Source organism: Haliaeetus leucocephalus, unplaced genomic scaffold, assembly GCF_000737465.1.
Source record: "Haliaeetus leucocephalus isolate CR32 unplaced genomic scaffold, Haliaeetus_leucocephalus-4.0 Scaffold556, whole genome shotgun sequence".
Taxonomy (NCBI): domain Eukaryota; kingdom Metazoa; phylum Chordata; class Aves; order Accipitriformes; family Accipitridae; genus Haliaeetus; species Haliaeetus leucocephalus.
In genome coordinates, this window is record NW_010972992.1 from 3,887,944 (window position 1) to 3,906,585 (window position 18,642).

Here is an 18,642-nt window from a genome sequence, read left to right on the forward strand (position 1 = left end):
GCCCCGGGCCCGGGGCGCGGGCCGGCTCCAACCCCGCTTCCCCGCTCTGCCCAGCACCACCTACGGCAACGTCCTGGTCCTGGACGGGGTGATCCAGTGCACGGAGCGGGACGAGTTCTCCTACCAGGAAATGATCGCCAACCTGCCCCTCTGCAGCCACCCCGACCCCCGCAAGGTGAGTCGTCCCCGGCCCCCTCCGCGGGGTCTCCCCAAGCCGGGGCCCGGGGGCCCCCCGCCCCGCCCCCCCCCCCGTCCTCCCAACCGGCCCCATCAGGGCTGCCGCGGCGAGAGCCCGGCGTGGGCCGTCGTTTCTGGTGCACCTATGCTCGGCTCTTGACAGAGCGTCGCGGTCAGCCCTCGTGGACCTCCGGAGCACATCTCCATGCGCCGGGGCAGGACGAGCCCGGCGGGCTGCTGGGTTTCGAGCCCTCCTCCTTAGGCCGTGCCGTGAAAGTTCCTTCGTGAGCCGACCCCGCTGATGGCCGTTTTTTCTGCCCTCTCCTCTCCCAGGTGCTGATCATCGGTGGCGGCGACGGGGGAGTGCTGCGAGAGGTGGTGAAGCACCCAACCGTGGAGTCCGTGGTGCAGTGCGAAATCGATGAGGTGCGTTGGGCTCCCAGCTCCCTGGACGTGCCCCGGGGCTTCGGTCGGACGGGCGGGCTGCCCGGCAAAAAGCAGCCCTACTTCACAGCATCCACGGGAGCTGCTGCTTCACCTGCTGTCCCTTGTCAGTAGCGAGTGTGTTTGCTGCCGGTTCTGCTGGCGTGACACTGACAGCGCCACCTTTTTGCCTTACGAGTCATCTACGTGGCAGCTGGCTGCCTCTTTCATGTGATTTCTTTCACACACGTACAGCAGAGGCCCTTCCAGGCCAGCGTGGGCCAAACGTGGGATCTGGAGGAGGAGAGCTCTGGCTTTGTGAAGGTGCTGCTTTTCCCTCTTCGCCGATGCAGAGCAGAGTGCCGCTCCTGCCAGAGGAGGATGGTGGCTTTGTTAAGCAGGCTCCTGCGACTGAAAGCAGGAAATAAGCAGGGGATATTTGTTTCCGTGATAGATGGGCTGGTCTTCCTCCTCCTATTGGTCAGATTGTTTTGATATTTTACTTTCTTAGAAAGTTTTGTTGTCTCCTCAAAGCGAGGCTGTATTAGGAATGGGAAACGCTGCCGTACAAGACTGTGTATGCTGTCTGCCAAGCTAAGTAGGCATATGTGCCTGGTTTTGAACAAGCACTGCCTGACACCAGCATATTTTTTTGTCTCTGCCAGCTGTGAGAAGCTGGTAGTGTTCAGTACAATTGCTGGGCCTAGAGCAGTGGCTGTCTAACCATTTTAAAGAGAAAACTGCGTCTTATGTGGGGATTGATGTAATGACTATAGAGCAGAGGTAGAAATATTTCTCATCTTGCATCCAGAAACCTGCTGGCGTGGTTTTATTTAGGAAAAAAAAAAAGTCCTTAGCTGAGATCACCTCTGCAAGTGATGTCTACAGGGAAAAGGAGCATAGAGCAGTCAGATCTGTAATTGTATTCTCTTAGTTCCTCGGGGAGCTTTTGAAGCTCTAAGTTCTTCTTGTTGAGTTTGGCAAGGACAGACCAACAGTGTCACTGAACCCTGAGGCCATAGGAAAGGGTTGAGTGTAGCTTGTTGGCTAAAGATGCTGACAGCTCTTGAGGATCTAGCTAGTGTGTTGGATTTGTGCTGAAGGCATGGAAGGAAATGACTCATTGTGCTTTCTTTCAGCTGCAGCTGCACAGTAGCCTGAGAAGTAGCTCCTCGTAGCCCCCGCTGACCAACTTGTGCTCTGTGTGTTGCAGGATGTGATCCAGGTATCTAAGAAATACCTCCCAGGGATGGCAGTGGGATATTCCAGTGCTAAGCTGACCTTGCATGTGGGAGATGGTTTCGAGTTCATGAAACAAAATCAAGAAGCCTTTGATGTGATTATCACGGACTCGTCTGACCCCATGGGTAAGAATTCTGGCCATAAAAGGGTACTGCTTTCCACACTTCTCCTTTTCTCTTCTGCCTACCTCTTGGAAGTAACGCTAGCCTGCCCAGGCTCCTTTCAGGTGAAAAGACTGTCACTGACTTGGTTGTTTTGGTAGAGAAAGGAAAGGATGAAGACAGGAAATTGTATTAGCAAGGCTTCAAGCCAGCTGTCATGTTTTTCTCCTCAAAATTCAACTCCAGCAGCTATTGCTTCTGAAAGAGAATTGATCCTTGAGTCCAGTAGTCCCACGGGGGATACAGCACCACACTGGCAAAGACAGCTTTGCACATGTGCCCGCTAATGAAGCAGCGGCTCACGTGCTGTCAGTGTAGCTACCTAGCCTAAAGACAGCTGTGGTGAGGTTGGTGTATTTCTGAAGGGGAAAACTGAGGTAGAGAGGGACCAAATGTACTTATGGCACCTTGGTTTAGGGACCTAACGACAAGTGCCTGAGCCACCTTTGCTCTTGCTAGAGTCAACGTAAAGAGATGTGTCTCTAAAAGGCAGTGTGGAGCAGGAGTTCCGTTTAAAAAATGCTCACTGAAGCGAGAGGCAGCTGCTAGGACTTTCTTTGTTACAAAGGTCCTGGGCTTGCTCGTTGAGCAAAGCTAAAATCCTGATGGTTTTGCTGTGCCAGGTGCATGCTGGGGTTCACCCAGGGTCAAAACTTTTTGCTTCCAGAATATCTCGCAACACTTGTGATCACTGAAAAGCCATTTGAAATGTCACTTTTCCAGTGCAGTCCCTGTGCAGCTTGGGCATTTGGAAAACTCTCAGAAGCCTACCATCTTAGTCTCTCTATAGACATATCTCTTTACTCACTTTTCTCCCAGGTCCTGCAGAAAGCTTATTCAAAGAATCTTACTACCAGCTGATGAAGACAGCCCTGCGAGAAGATGGGATTCTTTGCTGCCAAGGTGAGGATGCTATCTCTGGGCAGAGACTGATGCCAGGTCATTGCATGCAAAGTGTGAGGCACAAAGGGGACTCTCTTCCTGGGGAGACATGATGCAGGGAGTGAAATCCATTTCAGCTCCCAGGTACAGGAGTGCTTTTGATCTGTATACATCAACTCGTTAGCTGATGGACTGCGCTTAGTAAAACTGGCATAAGGGTCTTATCTTGCCTTTGAAACCGCATGAGCTGTGCGGAATGGAGCAGGTTTGGACTTGGAACCACTGTTAACCTGGCACAGGCCTGTGCAGAGAAGAGGGGCAGCTCTCACCTTGCATCCTGTCTTCCTTTCTCCCTGTAGGTGAGTGCCAGTGGCTGCACCTGGATCTCATTAAGGAGATGCGTCAGTTCTGCAAGTCTCTGTTCCCTGTTGTGGAATACGCCTATTGCACCATCCCTACATATCCCAGCGGGCAGATTGGCTTCATGCTCTGCAGCAAGAACCCAGTGAGTTTCGGGCACCTGAAGTGCCCTTTTCCACACCCTGAAAGCACCCACAGAGTCTGCCTCAGGCTGTCCCTTACAGAGCTTGAGCTGTGGCACTGAGCTCTCCCAGCTGTGGGGCCTCTAGACTCATGCTGGGCCTTGGCTCCACCAGCCCAGGGCTCCAGAGCTGCAATGCAGCTTGCTCAGTGCTGAATGAAGTGCAGAATTGACCAGTAATGTAACCACTTGCCTTAGAAAAGGACACGATTTTCTCTCTAGTATAACAAATTTGGAAGGGAGAAAGCCACCACCAATTTCCAGAGCCTGTTAAGGCTTTGGCTTATTGATGCTGGCTGTTATGAAGTGAGCACCTGCTTAATAAGAGTTGGCTTGCCACTGGTAATCTGCTCATACAGAAGCCACCAAGTGAGAGTCAGTGTTAGGATGTGGGCTGGTAACTCTGTGTCAGACCACTGAGGTCTGCTCTCTTCCCCATCTGCTGCATTACAGCAAGCCTGTAATGCAACTGTCATGTTGGTTTAGGGAGCCAGCGGCACTTCTGCTGCTGTATTTGATTTATCTGGGGCACTGGCAGCATGCACTGTGCCTCAGTTAACGCAGACGTGGATTCTGCTCTGAAGAGCAAAAGCCTTGCTTCTTACATGCTCAGGCACAATCTGACAGCTTCATCTGGCACATGGCTCACACACAGTCTGACCTCATACACTGACATCTGTGAATAAGGGCTAGTCACACAAGCTACAGAGTGTAAACTCCAGCCCTTGGGGCTGGAGCTGTGCAGAACCTTTGACCTCATACTGGAACAGAAAGTCATCTGTTTTCCTGCGAATCCTCTCGGTTCTTTGCCATGAATCAGGATGCCTGTCACACAGCCTTTTGCTTGTTACCCAAATGCTACAGAGCTATCTGGCTTCTTTTTTGCAGAACACAAATTTCCGGGAGCCTGTACAGCAGCTCTCACAGCAACAAGTAGAGGAGAGGAGTCTGAAATACTACAACTCTGACATTCATCGGGCAGCTTTCATTCTGCCAGAGTTTGCACGGAAGGTAAGCAAGGCTGTGCTGCTATTCCTCCATCAAGGATGAGTTATGACTTTTCTTCTGCAGGAGTGGGAGTATACGGGACTGAGGATTTCCTGCAGCCCTAAAGGCTTCTGTGGGCAAGTTGGAGCAGGACAGCATTTTGTATGACATAGCAGAGTATGAGTCAGTCTGAGAAGACTGGAGTTCAGTTTGGAACTGTTCTTTGTGTTGATGTCCCATACCTTGATGGCAGATCACTCTCTAATTCACCTACCAAAACTAAGTCCAAGAGCCTGCAGAACTGGTGTTTCCCATTGGAAAGCTCCAAAAGTCTTGGATAAAATGTGGCTGTGGCTTGTAGCGCAAACCAGAGGGTAAAGAAAGGATGCTCTAGCATAGTTTAGTCTGCCTTCTTGAAGGATAGTCTGTATTTCTGCATCATTCCATCATCTCCTAACTTGGTTGCAACTGCATGTTCCAGAGTGTCCTAGGAATGAAGGCAAATGCCCTGGTTGTGTTTCAGAGCCATATTTCTGTTAAAGACTGGTAGAGCTGCAGCAGGTCCATCCTGACACTTTTTTGTCTTTGCCTGTCTCCAGGCCCTGAGCGATGTGTGAGACTGAGAAGCTGCTTCCTTCCTTCAAGTTGGACCCTGAGATCGTCAGTGATGTGGCTGGGACCTTCCCAGCAGACTGCAGATTTGCTCTCCACTGTGTGGGATTGTTTAACCCTTTGCCAGCCAACATTCCCTTTGATGATGTGTTAAAGATGATGGGGCATAAGCCAGATAAGACTATTGAAAAGGTCCAGTGACTTATTGCGTGAGGTCAAAACTGTTCTTTCCAGTGCTGGAAACGTAAGATGTCTTTTTCCTTTCTCTCCTCCCTGCACCCATTCTAAATTCTCCCCTCCCTGTGCCCCCCCTCCTACCTCCACCCCCTACAACTGACATGATGTATTTATAACTGACATGTATTTCTGTCTGGTGATCTTCTGAAACCTGGGAAGAGTCCAGAAGGGTCACTGACTCAGCCTTAAGCACAGAGAGCGAGAGCTTTGTGCGCAAAGTTAGCTTGCTCTCTCCTCATAGGAGCTCCCTGCTGCTGAGACGTTTTGACTGGTAATGGGTCTGAGCCTTCATGTCCCACTGCCCTTCTGCGACACCTGCACTGTTCTGCAGCACAGTTGGAGAAGTCACAGTGCAAACTGTTGCCATTCACAATAGGTCTCCCTCCAACCCTGATGGAGTAGCAGTATTAAACACCAGCCAGGCAGGCTGGCAGCAGTCTTGTGGCTTTTTTTTTTTTTTTTTTTTTTTTTTTTTTAAATTGGTTGGACACAGAAGTGCTGAGGTACTGACAGGCTGACTCCTGTTCTTACCTCTGCCGTCAGAGTGGTTCCAAAGAATGTTTATCAATATGGTGATAGGCGCTTTATATATATAAATATAAATATATATATATATATATATAAAAAACAAACCTTACATCCATTGCCTGCTGTTAAGTACTGATGCTGGGGAGTCAGTTGTGCTGACAAATCTCTCATCTCAATCATGCTGAGATGCCTCAGGCCTGGGTATTTGCTAGTCCTTAGGAGGCATCATTATTTCTAATGCTGCCCCCAGAATCCCGAGATGCATAAGTTGTTTTTCGCTGTACTCTGTTGTGAGATGGATCTGCCTCCACTTTACTTTTGTTTTAAAGACTCCGTACCACCGCTGTGCAGTGGGTATCTTCCCAGCACAACCACTGTACAGTTGTCACTCCCTTGCAATCAATTAAACACTTGGCTCTGGTTAAGGTGACATCAGTGTGGGTTGGTGTCCTTCTTTGGAGAGAGTGTGGGGGTGGAAACGAGATCCTGAAAGTTTGCTGTGCTTGTCAGAAGACATCCAGGGGCACTCTGTAGTTGGTCTGACTTCCTCTCTCCCTTGTCTCTAGGGATGACAAGTTACCATCAAAAATGAGCTCTGAAGAGTGATCCCATTGCATGTTTTGTATTGTAACCTGACTGCATAATAGCTCCAGCTTCTGTCACCCTCTATGCTGCAGAAGTCAGTACCTTCTATCCAAGCTATTCCCTAGTCCAAATGCTGCCTCTGGTACAGCCTTCCAAGCTGTTTTGTAGCTGCCTATCTCCCTGCTAGTGTCATGTAATTCCTGTCAATCACTGACCCCACTCAGTTGCACCATCCTTTCCTCTGCAAAAATTGTGGTTGCTTAGTGGTTCCGAGGGCCTGAACCAAGTACTGAACTCAAGCTGAACAGGCTGGGAACAGTCGCTAGGTGGCATCAGGAGAAGACAAAAAAGCTCTTTCTGCGGGAGGTTTTTTTAGCTTGATAAGAGAAAACTAGAAGGAGCAGACTTTTGCAAAGGTTGGGGTTGATCTTTACTATAATTGTGACCCTACAAACAGCATAGGCGGTGCAGCCACTGCATGCCTCCAGCAAGGGACTTCTGTGGTGTCGGTACCAACCCTCCTACTTTTCTCCCCTTTCTGATGACTTACCACTTCTTTCCCAATGCCCCCTTCTACTACCAGTATCAGTACAGCTTCTTTGTGGTCATAAGGGTTTGCAAAGCATTGCTAAGCTGCTGAGCTGACTCTGGATCTCTGTATTCTTGTGTTGAGATTACATCCATTTTGTCTCTTAATTGTCTGGGTAGCTGTCTCCTTTCTGCCACAGCTACTGATTAGTTAGGGCTGTTGAGGCATTTTCATTGCTCAACTCTTGTATTTTTACTAGAAAGAGCAGACCAGTAATGGAGGCTGGTTCTAGCTACCGTTGTTTAAATTGCTGTGGGGCCTGAACCCCATTCAGTCCTTAATCCTTGACAGAAAACTACCTCTAGCACTCTCTCTCCCCTGGAATAGGAATCAAGATCAGGACTGTAGTCCAGGAAGGTCTTAGAGCAGCTGCCAACTAGTAACAAGCTCAAGCCTTCCACCCACCCTTGGTGAGTACAACAATGCCCAGGAGGGAAAGACCTTCTTCAAACCTGTTACTAGCCTCCACGCAGCTAATTACTCCTTCTGTTTCTCTGAACTTTCTCCAAATTTGTAAGTTCAGTGAGTGGCCAGTGATGAGAGCAGGAAGACAAGGCTGTTTGCCATCTAAGTCACACATACTCTGTCCATAGGGTCCTATATATAGTTTCCGAGTCACTCCAGATCACTGTTCTTTACAGGCAGTTTCAAATACTTCAGTGCCTTGCAGTAGGTGAAGATGGAGATCAGTACCTAAATCAAGCACTCATTAACGATGCAGCAAGAGAGTGAGCAAGAGTTTGTGCATCTGCAGCTAGTTCCATCTGAGCAGCTCTGAGCGCTTTATGACTGTTAGTCACCCCTGTGCTGAGAGCTGCCACAAGGTCTACATGCTGTTTAAGCTGCTAGAATGGTATTTGGCGTGGCAGTCATCTCAGGCAATTGCGTCTACAGACTGATTATCCCTTCCGCAAATCTATGAGGTCTGAGCTGTTATGCTGCAGGCTGCTGTGGCCAAGGATGCTGGGGATTGAAAAAAGATTGGTGATTTGGGTAATGCCCAACAGGAGAAAACTAATGGGGCCTCATATAGAATTGAGCACTGAACACTTGAAAGCAACCTTTGCAGTGTCTCCAGGTGGGCAACTAAAATACTCGAGTAACTTTTTCTGAGATTTAGCTGGCTTTTGCCCAAGGCTAGTCAAGCAACGCTGTTCATAAGCAAAGATAAACAAAGATGTTTGTCTAGACATGCTGCAGTTGTGTTCCAGCATCTTATTAAGCTAGGAGCATATGAACAGGGATAGGCTTTGTCCTGAGTAACATAAAATGTAATATCAGTCAGAGGAGGTGGAGACAAGCGAGGGAACCAAGCTTGATGGGCTTTAGCACATCAATTGTTTAAGCCTCTTTGTGCCTTTTGAACTGTGTCAGACTCCCTGCTCTGCTTTACTCATTGAACTAGCTCAATTTTTAGAAGTTCAGAAAAGAGCTTAAAAAGAAATTAAGAGAAATCTCTTGCCTGTATCTCTTGAGCCCTTTCAACCTGTTAATTGGCATGAGTGTTGTATTCATCCAGAGCTAACGTTAGCGAGGCCTGGCTGAATTATTGATGGAGCTTGGCTGGAGCAAGAAACTGCTGAAGTAAGAATGACAATTCATCTTTCATCAGAGAACAGCAGCCTCGGTAAGCGAACAATCAAAAAAGTAGTAACAAGTGCCACCAAGTTCAGGGAGAGGAAAGTTCCTTTGATAAAATGGTGGGGGAAGAAGAGGGAAAAGTGTGGACAAAAGTGTGAAACAGCAGCTCAGGTCTAGCAAAAGAGGCAGACAAAATATTGTTAAAAAGTAGTATGATAAATTTAACCAAGTTAAATACTGAGAAGTCTAGGTGATGCTCTTTCCTGGTTATGTGTAGGATGGAGTTAAGTGTTTTTAAAATGTGCAAAAGGTTGGGAATTAGAGCCAGGGAATCCCAATTATAGCACAGTGATGTGTGGAGCAGATAAAGGCGGGGGGGATTATTACGAATGTTAGGGATCTCAGCAGCAGGCCTTGCAAGGATGCCAGCTCGGTGGTTAATGGGGTTTGAAGTGCTGGTTCTGAGGACTGAGGGCTGGCTGGAGCAGGGATCCCGCAGGAGGGGGCTGCCCTCTCCTTGGTACTGAACGGCTGCTGCAGCTGCTCACAACCGGGCATCTCTGGGAAGGATTTTGCTTAAGAAAGCTAATTCTGTGTGCCAGGGTTAAGGGTAAGATGATGTATGTGGTGACCCTGTGCATGTGTTTCATCCCCTTCAGCTGTAGGAGAGGAGTAACCAGAACCCCACACTATCTGGAGCGCATGAATTCCTGTTTAAAGCTCTCCCAGCCGAGCGGTCCCTTCTGCAGTGCTGGCAGTCTCTCAGTCCCGTGTGTTAACATCCCTGGTGAGCTCTTTCTGACTGAATTCCCACAAGGTGCAGCGCATATGCAATCCGTCAGGAAATCCAAATGGTAAAGAAACATTTCTGTACAATTCTTGTCCAGCCAGTCTTGCCACCAACGGGATGAGTCTGGTGTAACAGAGGCCAGTTTATATGTCAGTAGGCAGTAACCCCAAGCATCCTCAGCCTGCTTCACAGCCAGAAATGCATCCTACTTGGAGACAGGCAAAACATTTTCAGTGGAAAATAGAGGTATTTTGAAATAGAAGTGTTTCATAGCAAGTAGTTATTTCTGAGGCAGATTTTTGGTGGAATAACTGAAATGTTTAGCTTTACGTGCATTTTGAAATAACAAAAGGTTTTGAGCATACCACTGAAGTGTTACGCTCACCCTCCCTTCATCCTCCTGAATTTGCTTTGGGGTCGACAGACAGAGAAGACAGCACAACTCCCCCTGCTCCACCTCTCTAGAGAGCTGTAACAGGCTTGTAGTCATGCGTGCTCTGACAGCAGCATCCCTGTGGTACTCCCCCCCTCCTCCTCCCTGCACCTGCTCTGCAGCTCTTATCAGAGATGAGCGGGAGCAGTGGGCTCCAGCCCACGCTCACACGGTCTCTTCCTTGGGTTTGTTAGATTAGTGCCGATGAAAAGCCTTGGCTGGATCGGCCACCTGCATGCTTCTCGGAGGCCCCTGGGGAGTGCAGTGCGAGGGAATACTGCAAGCCTGGCCTGATAAATGAGCTGTGATTTCAGGCCCATGAACAAATTGGTTTCCCCTTCCAGGAAGGCTCACAACTGTCAGCTGACTATTGCTTTATTTATTGCATTGGCCTTTGAAACTAGGGAGTCTTGAAGGCAGAGAAAAAGGGTTCCAATGACAGGAAAGCAGAAGCATTTCAATTCTTCCTTCAGCTGCAGCTGAGTGCCTCACCTTTGGGAACCAGACGTTATTCTGGAAGCCTGATGCAATTCTGCTATGTGCTTCAAGACTTGGTGATCTGAACCCAGACCAGGCAATAAATGGGCAGAAGATGGCAAATATCCAGGTCATAGAGGAAAGCAATTGAGAAATTATCTCATTCCTTAACGTGGCATTTAGTGCCAGACATAGTCTTAGCTTTTGTATTCCAGCAATGCCCAGTCTTTGCTGCTGTACAGACACACTGAGGAGAGGTCAGGGACCTCTTTCTTGAAAGATAAAACCTCTCCCATTGCATGTTGCTTGTGCACCCTTAATCACAAAAAGATGGAGGTTGTCTTATGTGATTGTGTAAGTATATTCCACTGTACTTCTGAACCTACCCTGCATCTCTGCTGAAGCCATGCTAACTGTGAGCCAAAATCCTTGGATAGCCAGGCCTTTTCAAGTTACTGTATGCTGAACTTCCTTCTGGAGCATCCCCATCCTTACCAGGTTCCCATGGATGTGTTCACGGGCATGCTGATTTCAGACAGATCTACCCTCACTGTAAAGTGGTAGAAACCCACTCAGACCATGTGCAACTCCAGACAGAAGAAAGCATCAAGTAAGAAGACTTCTAAAGGGGCGAGTCAGATAACAGAGAGAGAATGTGGTAAGAGGATATCAAGAAAGAATTGTCAGAAATGTTTATTCCTCCAAGGGAAGACCTTTAACCTTTCCTGTACAGAGTGATAAGCGTTTAAGGGTTGGCAAAAAAAATAATTGGGGCCTTCTTAAAGGTCAGACAGCCAACGTGACAGGGAATAGGGAACAGTAGGAATGAACAATCCTGAACTCTTTGATGTAAATGTTGAACTCTACAGTTACTAAAAAGAGCAAATTTTATCACCACAGAGTTATTTTACTTCCTTTGGAAAAGGAGATGGTGCTATGGTCAGCAGTGGTGGTAAGCAGAACCAGCAGGGTCTCTGCAAAGGAGCCAGAGGACCAGAGTTTGAGGAAGACAGACTAATGCAGGGGAAGCAGCAGAGGGAATGTGAGGAAAGAGAAGGGCTCTAGGGAAGATGAAGGAATCTGGGAAAGAGGTGTCTGATATTGAGGGATGCTGTAGCAGAGCTCGGAGGGAACTCGTTTGTATTTAGAGATCCAGTCCTACTGTGGGCACTGGAGTGTTAAGTGCTTTGATGTGTCCCTATTCCTCTACCTCCCAGCCGGGAAGAGACACCCAGCCTTGCCCACGCTAGAAGTACAGGTTTCGGCTGTGATGTGCTTGTCAGCAGGGTCACAGGTTTGGTGCTGGTGTATCTGGGCAGAAACTCTCTCCAAAGCCTACTCCCTCAAGAGGTAACAATTATTTTATTACTGCCCTTCAATCCCAGGACAGATTCATGGCAGCCTGGATACTGTTTACATCCCTGTGGGCCTCCCCAGAAACTGATCTCTGGCTCAGCACATCATCCCTTTTTTGGTAGAAGAGCATTGTCATACTTGTGACCCCATTCACTCAATGAAGCATTGTAGAAAACAGTCCATTCAGAAGGCAAAGCTGCAAACAAAACTGTATTTATTAGAACAAGCAGTTTGGTTAGACCAGATGGCCCCCAGCATGGCAACCCGGCTGCGCTGCTTCTGCTGTCTGTTTAGCCTTTGGGCTAGTCAGCCCATGAGGTTTAGTCCTGCCTCATAACCACCAGTACGGGATTCACCTTCTGCCTGCCTGTCAGCCCAGGCACATCTCACACTCACAGGTACCTGCTCTTTGTTCCTCTTGAGCAACCAAGTGTGCTTTCTCCATTTGCTATTCTCCCACTTTTACCTCTCCTGGAGCAAATCAGCTGCGGGTCATTTGGCAAGTCCCTGTGATTTGTCTGCTTGCTGGAGCCTGGTACTTCACTGCTCTCTGTCTCAAGCCCCAGACTGGCTGGGAAGTGTTTGACAGAATCCATTACGAAGGGCTAACAGCAATTCTGATAAACCAGCAAGATCAGTTTAAAAGGAAATGGATAATGTTTCATCTGAAACTGGTGCATGGAAGCCAGCTCTCACAAGGGGAGGGAGATGAGAAACAATGAGGTTACAAAGTTTTCTGAGGAAAATTCATTTCTAGAAATTGCTAGATTGTCACTTTCCCCCACGAGTCCATATGACTCAAAAAAGATTTTTTTCTTTGTATCTTTCAGTGAGGGAATCCAGCATTTCTTTTCAAATATGCATGGAAGCAATGGCATCTTTTCCCTCAAGAGCACTCAGGATGGTGTAACTGGCATTAGGAGCTGGATTATTTGCAGGCACAGCTTCATCCTGCTGTTTCCAGGAACTGTGATGCTGGTAAGTGGTAGAAGTGGGAACAGGTTTTTCTGCCTTCTGTTCTTAATTCTGCCACAGCATCCCCTAGGCCAAGTCACCTCCCTGTGGTTTTTTTTTAATGTGCTAAATTAGGATAACAATTTACCTTTTGACTGTCGTTTGTTGTTAGGGTCAGAAGAGGACTTGCCTTGAGGCGAGTGCTTCTGGAGAAAGGGCTAGCGGTAGGATGAGATCTTAGCTCTGTGTCTGCATCTCACAGGCATGTGACAGTGGATGCCATCCCTGCATGATGGGGACAATGCAAAGCAGATAGCAGTGCTTAATAGCACCTTCTGCTGTCCCACAAACCAATCCCACTGGTGGGACAGCCTTTTGGGCAAAGGGAGAAGCATTAACAACTGCTAACCAGAGATCAGAAATGGTAGGAACTTACACCAAGCAGCCTGCAGTCAGTGCCAGCATACCATGAGCCTTTTTCTGAAGCCTCACTGACCAGCGCAGCTCCAGCTCTGACCAGCCTTTCAGTACTTTTGTTTTTCCTTCAATACATTTAAACCAAACATCTCCACGTCAGGCTTCACTGCGTTGACATATACTTCTGGGATAGGTTCAAGACATATTGAAACAATACTAGAAACAAAAACCAGTAACCTCCAGCTGTATTCCAGGTAGTCTTATGTATATTTGCAAAACAGATTACATTACCGCATAGTTGCAGTCCCCGTGTTACTGTACAGCGAAAGCCAGGCATATTGGCATTCCACAGTGAGATGCATCACTGGATGCAGAGATCCAGATCCAAATACCCCTAGAGTCTGGAGCTGTTTGGACACACAGGCTGAGGGTCCAAGCCCATATCTAAGTAGTGGTGGCCAGAAGTTTTACCTCTTCCCTCTGAATCATCCAGCACTGGCCAGAGGTTTGTGCAAGCTGGTGGCCTATTCTATCCAACATTATGTTCCCAAGCAGAATTCAGCTAACTAGGAGAGGCGCAGATAGTGCCTACAATTTCTCAGAGTGAAGAAACAGCATGTTACTGGAGAGTCCCAAACCTTTGCTTTCTCAGTCTCTGCAGGTCTGGCACATGGAAAACCCAGAGGCACTGAAGTATCCCACTCAAGCAGCCAAGTGTTAACAACCTCTCCAAAGTCTAATTTGCCTTTGATATAGACTTAATTGTTTGCGTCACCCACTGGGCTAGGGGGAGGGCTATAAAAGGGGCTGCAGCCATTGTCTGAGGCAGAAGAGAGCCCAGAAACAGCTCCCTCTCCCAGTCTTCTTCATTCAGCACAGTAGTCACAGCCTGTACATCATGCAGCTGGTGGCCAGCCTGGTGTCCGTTCTGCTGCTGGTGTGGAGCGTGAGAGCCACCGCACTGCCTGGAGAAGAGAGACTCGCAATACAGAACACTAGGGTGAGTATAATGCACCCTGTGCAGGAGCTGGGTGAGGTGGGAGCACGAAGAAGCAGGCTAGAGCCAGGGGAGGGGTAGTAAGGGCAGTTAGGCTTTACCTGATGCAAACAACTCTTCCACCCTTCTATATTCCAAGGCACTACAGCTTCATGCACTGCTGAAGCACAGGCTATTACTACAGCTTACTAGACAATTTATTTAGGAAAGGTACCAGGGCAGATGCCAGAGAGCTGCAAAGTGAAGTCTGAGCTAAGCAAAAACTGGCAAAAAGAACAGAGCAGAGAGCAGAGGGAAAAGGAGAAACTAATATTACTGAAAGAGTACAGCATGAGAGAATAAAGCAGAGTACTAGGGAGGGAGAGAAAAGATACGTAATTGGTAAAATGATCAAGGGAGATGATATTTTAAATAGGACTCATGGGAAGGGCAAATGTTTAAAAGATGGGTTCAGTAGGAAAGTAACAGAGGAATAATAAATGAAGTAATTATATCGGAATAAAATTGCTTTTTCCAGAGTGGTATTCACAAGGGGAGTTATACTGACATAGTTCTGCTAGAATAATTACACTCTGAACCAGCACAGCTCTATGCAGTGGCAGAACTTATTATAGCAATATAATTATCCTACCAACTGGCAAAACTCTAATATTATAATGGCTATAGCACTATAATAACTTTGTTTTGCTGGACTATTTTCCTAAGAGGCCAAAGGGGTAGGAAGCAATGCAAGTGCTCTGTTCTGTTTGCCCCCTTGCCCCACAGTTTTCTCACCTGCATATTCCTGGCCATCCCTGATGTTCTTCCGAGCTGTGGTTAATCACCCCACACTCTGCCAGCCTGGTTCACAGCTGTATCTGTAAGGCTACTGTTATTTCAGTCCTGCAGAGGAGCTACCCAGAGAAGTGAAGGATCCCAGTGTTGGTTTCAAAGGCAGTAACTTCTCCTTTGTGCATATCCACATCGTTTTTTCTGTCTTAGTGTTGCCTCCAGCTCATCCATCAGTGTCTTACTGCTTCAGGAGTGGGCTCACAGCCCATTAACAACAAAACTGTCTGCAAGAAAAAAATGTACACAGTCTGAGGTGCTAGGGCTAGCATTCTGTTAGAGACCAGGGCTTCTGCAGCTGGCTGGGATTAACCCTTCTGGGGATAACTGTAAACTTTCAGTTGTACATTCTTAAAGTAACAAATCCAGTACTTAAAAAGTAAACTTTCTGGTGCAAATGCTAGTTGCTGGGGAAAAAAGAAACAATTTGTAGGGAATAAATAGGTAAATAAGGCTTTTGTAAAAATGAATTCAAGTGTAATGACTCTTAGTCCTCTACACACTGTTGCTTCCTAATTAATTATATAATTATAATAGATAAAATTATTCTCTTTAGAGCATTCTACAAATTGAAAAATTGTTAGATACTGATGAACTAATCCCTACAGTCATCACTGCTGTAACTCAGACAAATGTTTTCAGTATGAAGAATATCAGGATTTTACATATAAACCACCATAAAATGCATAAAAATGCAAAAGGAAGATCTGCGCATTCTGATGCACTAGTGGATGTAGTACAGGGAATTGAGCAGCTACCCAAAGATGTGCCACAACCCACCCATGCTAAGATCTCTAGCTGCTGCCAAAGAGTCTTGATCTCTTGCAGCTCGGGAACAGCTATAAGCAGAAAGGATGCCGGCAATGGGGGAAGAGCTGCCTAGTTTCACTAACAGCCTCAGCCGATCATGCATAAGGAATATCCCCTAACAGCAGGCTGAGCTTTGCCTTCCCTACCCCTGAGTCTGAAGCTGCTGGCTCTGCTTGGAGCAGGTTATTTCAAAACATAGCACTTACAGCTAGGAAAGAAGCTTATGAGGATGACCCAGGAGACACATTTAGCTGGGTTCCCCAGTTCCAGTCCATCTCCCAAAGGCTCAAGACATTTCTGTACTTGCAGCGCAGGAGTAGGAATCAGGACAGGCACAAGCTGGCTTTTATCCTTTCTTCTGCTACAAACATAGCACGTAATTTTTCTGTGCCTCAGTTTCTCTTGTGTGGAAGCAGGGTTAGTTAATAGAGCTAGGAAAGTGATTAAAAAATATCCATAAACATTCTGTAACGTAAACTCAAAATAAATGCTGCTGCCTGTATTTATCCATCTTTGAGTTGCTCACCAAGTGGTCCTCAACAAATGCTGATGCTGAGAGCGCCAATGGATAGATACAGCAGTCCCAGCAGTAAACGTGGCATTTGTGAGAAGTGATGTGGAAATGTGCTTCCAAGATTCCCATCTGCATGGGAAACAGGATCTGTCCCTGTCAAACCATCTATCCCAGCTTGTCCAGTACCAACTGTCTCTGCTAATGAGTCACAGAGACCAGGAATGCTCAGGCAAGAGGTAATTCCTGAGATTTGCTGGATGTAAAGTTAAGAGAAACAAGATAACCCCTCAAGCGCCAAACCACAGGCTATGCTCTTTCGTATACTGCTGTGGCAAAGGGATGGAGCTTTGCAACTCATCTTTCATTCTGCCTTCCCCCAAGGTCAAGCTATTGAAATACAGGTTCTTGTTCTTGAAATACAAGCTGCATGTCTCTGCTGATTAAATATTTCGTTCCAGATACTTAGGGCATCTCTCTGCCCACCAGCTCAGCCCTCTTCTTTGTTATATTTCATTCTCAGCATTTTACGGTGGGTTGCAGCCCCTGGTGTGCTTAGTTTGATGTTGCTCAGGACTCTGTGCCTCTTCCCCGACCTTCCCACAGCACATGCTGGGCAAGAGTAGTGAAGGGAGCACGGGCTTACTAGGAGAGAAGGCAGCTTGGCATTCAATGAAATTTTAATTAGTGCAGGCAGCAAGGCACTTTACAGCCAGTTCATGCCTATTTGTTAGCAGCTCTTTTCCAGTTATACCACCGCACGTGTGCCTCTCCCCATCCAGCCAGCTGAGCTGGACAGGGGTCAGCAGAAGGGAGTGACTTCTGCTGTAGCCACAGATTCCTCAGCTCCAGTGCAGCTCTGCTGATGGGCAAAGCATTGGCTCTGAGGACAGGGCACCAGAGGAGGCAGGGAAATGAGAAGGGACCCCACGGGGGATGTTTGCACCCTGCAACATCCCCCTGCCTCGACGGTCATGGGGGACAAGGCCTCTGTCCGTCACCTTCCCCTGCTCTCTGCCTGCAGGAACAGAGCACAGTCCGGAAAGACGCCATCCTGAAGATGCTGGCAGGCCTGCTGGACAGTATGGACGTGGGGCGTGAGGCGGCCTCCCCGGATGTGGAAGAGGAGGGAAAGCTGGAGGAGGAGCGGGCGGTGCTGGGGCGGCTCGCCCAGCTATCGCAGCGGGATCGCAAGGCCCCCTGTAAAAACTTCTTCTGGAAAACCTTCACCTCCTGCTAGTGTTGCCCAGCCTGGCCCTGCCGGGCCGCCCACCTGCAAACACCCTCCCCTCCCCTCGGCCGCCCCATCCCCTGAGCTCCCTTCCTTTTCTTCTCCACCCCTGAGAATAAAGCATGGCGCCTCGGGGACTTGTCTCTGCCTCTCTGCACCCCGCCGGGCCGGGCCGGGCCGGGGTGGTGTGGGGAGTCTGCGGCCCCACCGGGGAAGACGGGTGGGCCCAGTCGCGTGGGGGCCGTCGGCAGCCGTTGGAGGAGGTGGTGGCCATCTTGTGGGGTGGCCATGGTGAGTGGCGGCCATTTTGGAAAGGGGCTTCACAGCAGCGAGGGGTGTGGGGTGGGGCTGCATCTCTCTCCCCTGCCGGGAGGAGCCGCTCTATAAGTGCAGGGATGTAGCCATCCTTAAAGCTGCTGCAGCAGCCCCTGAGGGACCAGGGGGTGTGCGCATCCCATCTGTGCCAGGGTGGGCAGGTGAGGTGAGGCCCAGGCACTGGGCAGCTGTGGTTGTGCCCCGTGGGGAGGACCCTCTGTGCTAGCTCCTGGTCAGGATAAGGTGCTGTGCCACAATTTGGAGGGGATGGTTTGGTCCTGGGCATGCTGTGACTTGAGGGTGGCCAAGTGAAGCGCTCAGACAGTGCTTCGCAGGTGGGGGGTGCAGGGGTTGTAGGAGGGGGAGAAGTGCTCAGAGCCTGGCCCTGGCCCACTTTTGGTTTGCCAGCAGGTATCTCCAGAGCAGTTCCCGGAGTGCTCTGGGGCTGCATGTGCACCTGAAATGCTGGGTTCTGCATCTGAAACTGACTGAAATAAACTGGCTGTGATCCCAGGGCGAACAGCTCTGACTCTGCTCTGATTCTCTCATGGTTTCGTGGTGTCTTGTCATCTTGCTAAAAAAAAAAAAAAAACGAAGCACCTGATTTCTCTTACCTTTTTGTGTGCCATTTACTGTCTGGAGAGTAGTAGGGCCTGTTGTTTTATTTATTTTGGCTTGCTAAGGAACTTTAAACCTCATTTTTGGAACTGACAGGTAGTATAGAGGTGTGAAAGGTAGATGTGTTTGAGTTCAGCACAGATATTTCTCTCCAAAGGAGACTGCTGAGGCCTTGGTCTCACATGCTGGCAAAAAAAAAAAAAAAAAAAAAAAAAAAAAAGGTATGAAATTCAGTTGTTATATTTGCTTTAATTCATAGTATTAACAAGTTGAGTTTCGGAGCTGTATTACATTGCTGGGAATGACAACACAAAATAGCAGACTCCAGCTGTATGTTACTGAACCTGTCTCCAAGGCCTG

The 18,642-nt window shown here is 48.2% G+C and overlaps 2 protein-coding genes across 2 annotated transcripts; both read left to right on the plus strand.

The window, feature by feature from the left end:
• Positions 1–31: 31 nt before the first annotated feature.
• Positions 32–5,567, plus strand: SRM (spermidine synthase; the record flags this gene model as incomplete). Its single annotated transcript, XM_010577525.1, has 7 exons — positions 32–175; positions 511–603; positions 1,814–1,967; positions 2,823–2,906; positions 3,245–3,390; positions 4,315–4,437; positions 5,013–5,567. Coding segments are annotated over 7 exons (762 nt in total), but the record flags the coding sequence as incomplete, so codon positions are not given.
• Positions 5,568–13,870: 8,303 nt separating this feature from the next.
• CORT (cortistatin) lies at positions 13,871–17,358 on the plus strand. The gene is made up of 2 exons (XM_010577325.1): positions 13,871–13,972; positions 17,143–17,358. Exons 1-2 carry the CDS (start codon positions 13,871–13,873, stop codon positions 17,356–17,358), a joined length of 318 nt encoding a protein of 105 aa, XP_010575627.1.
• The last annotated feature ends 1,284 nt before the right edge of the window (positions 17,359–18,642 follow it).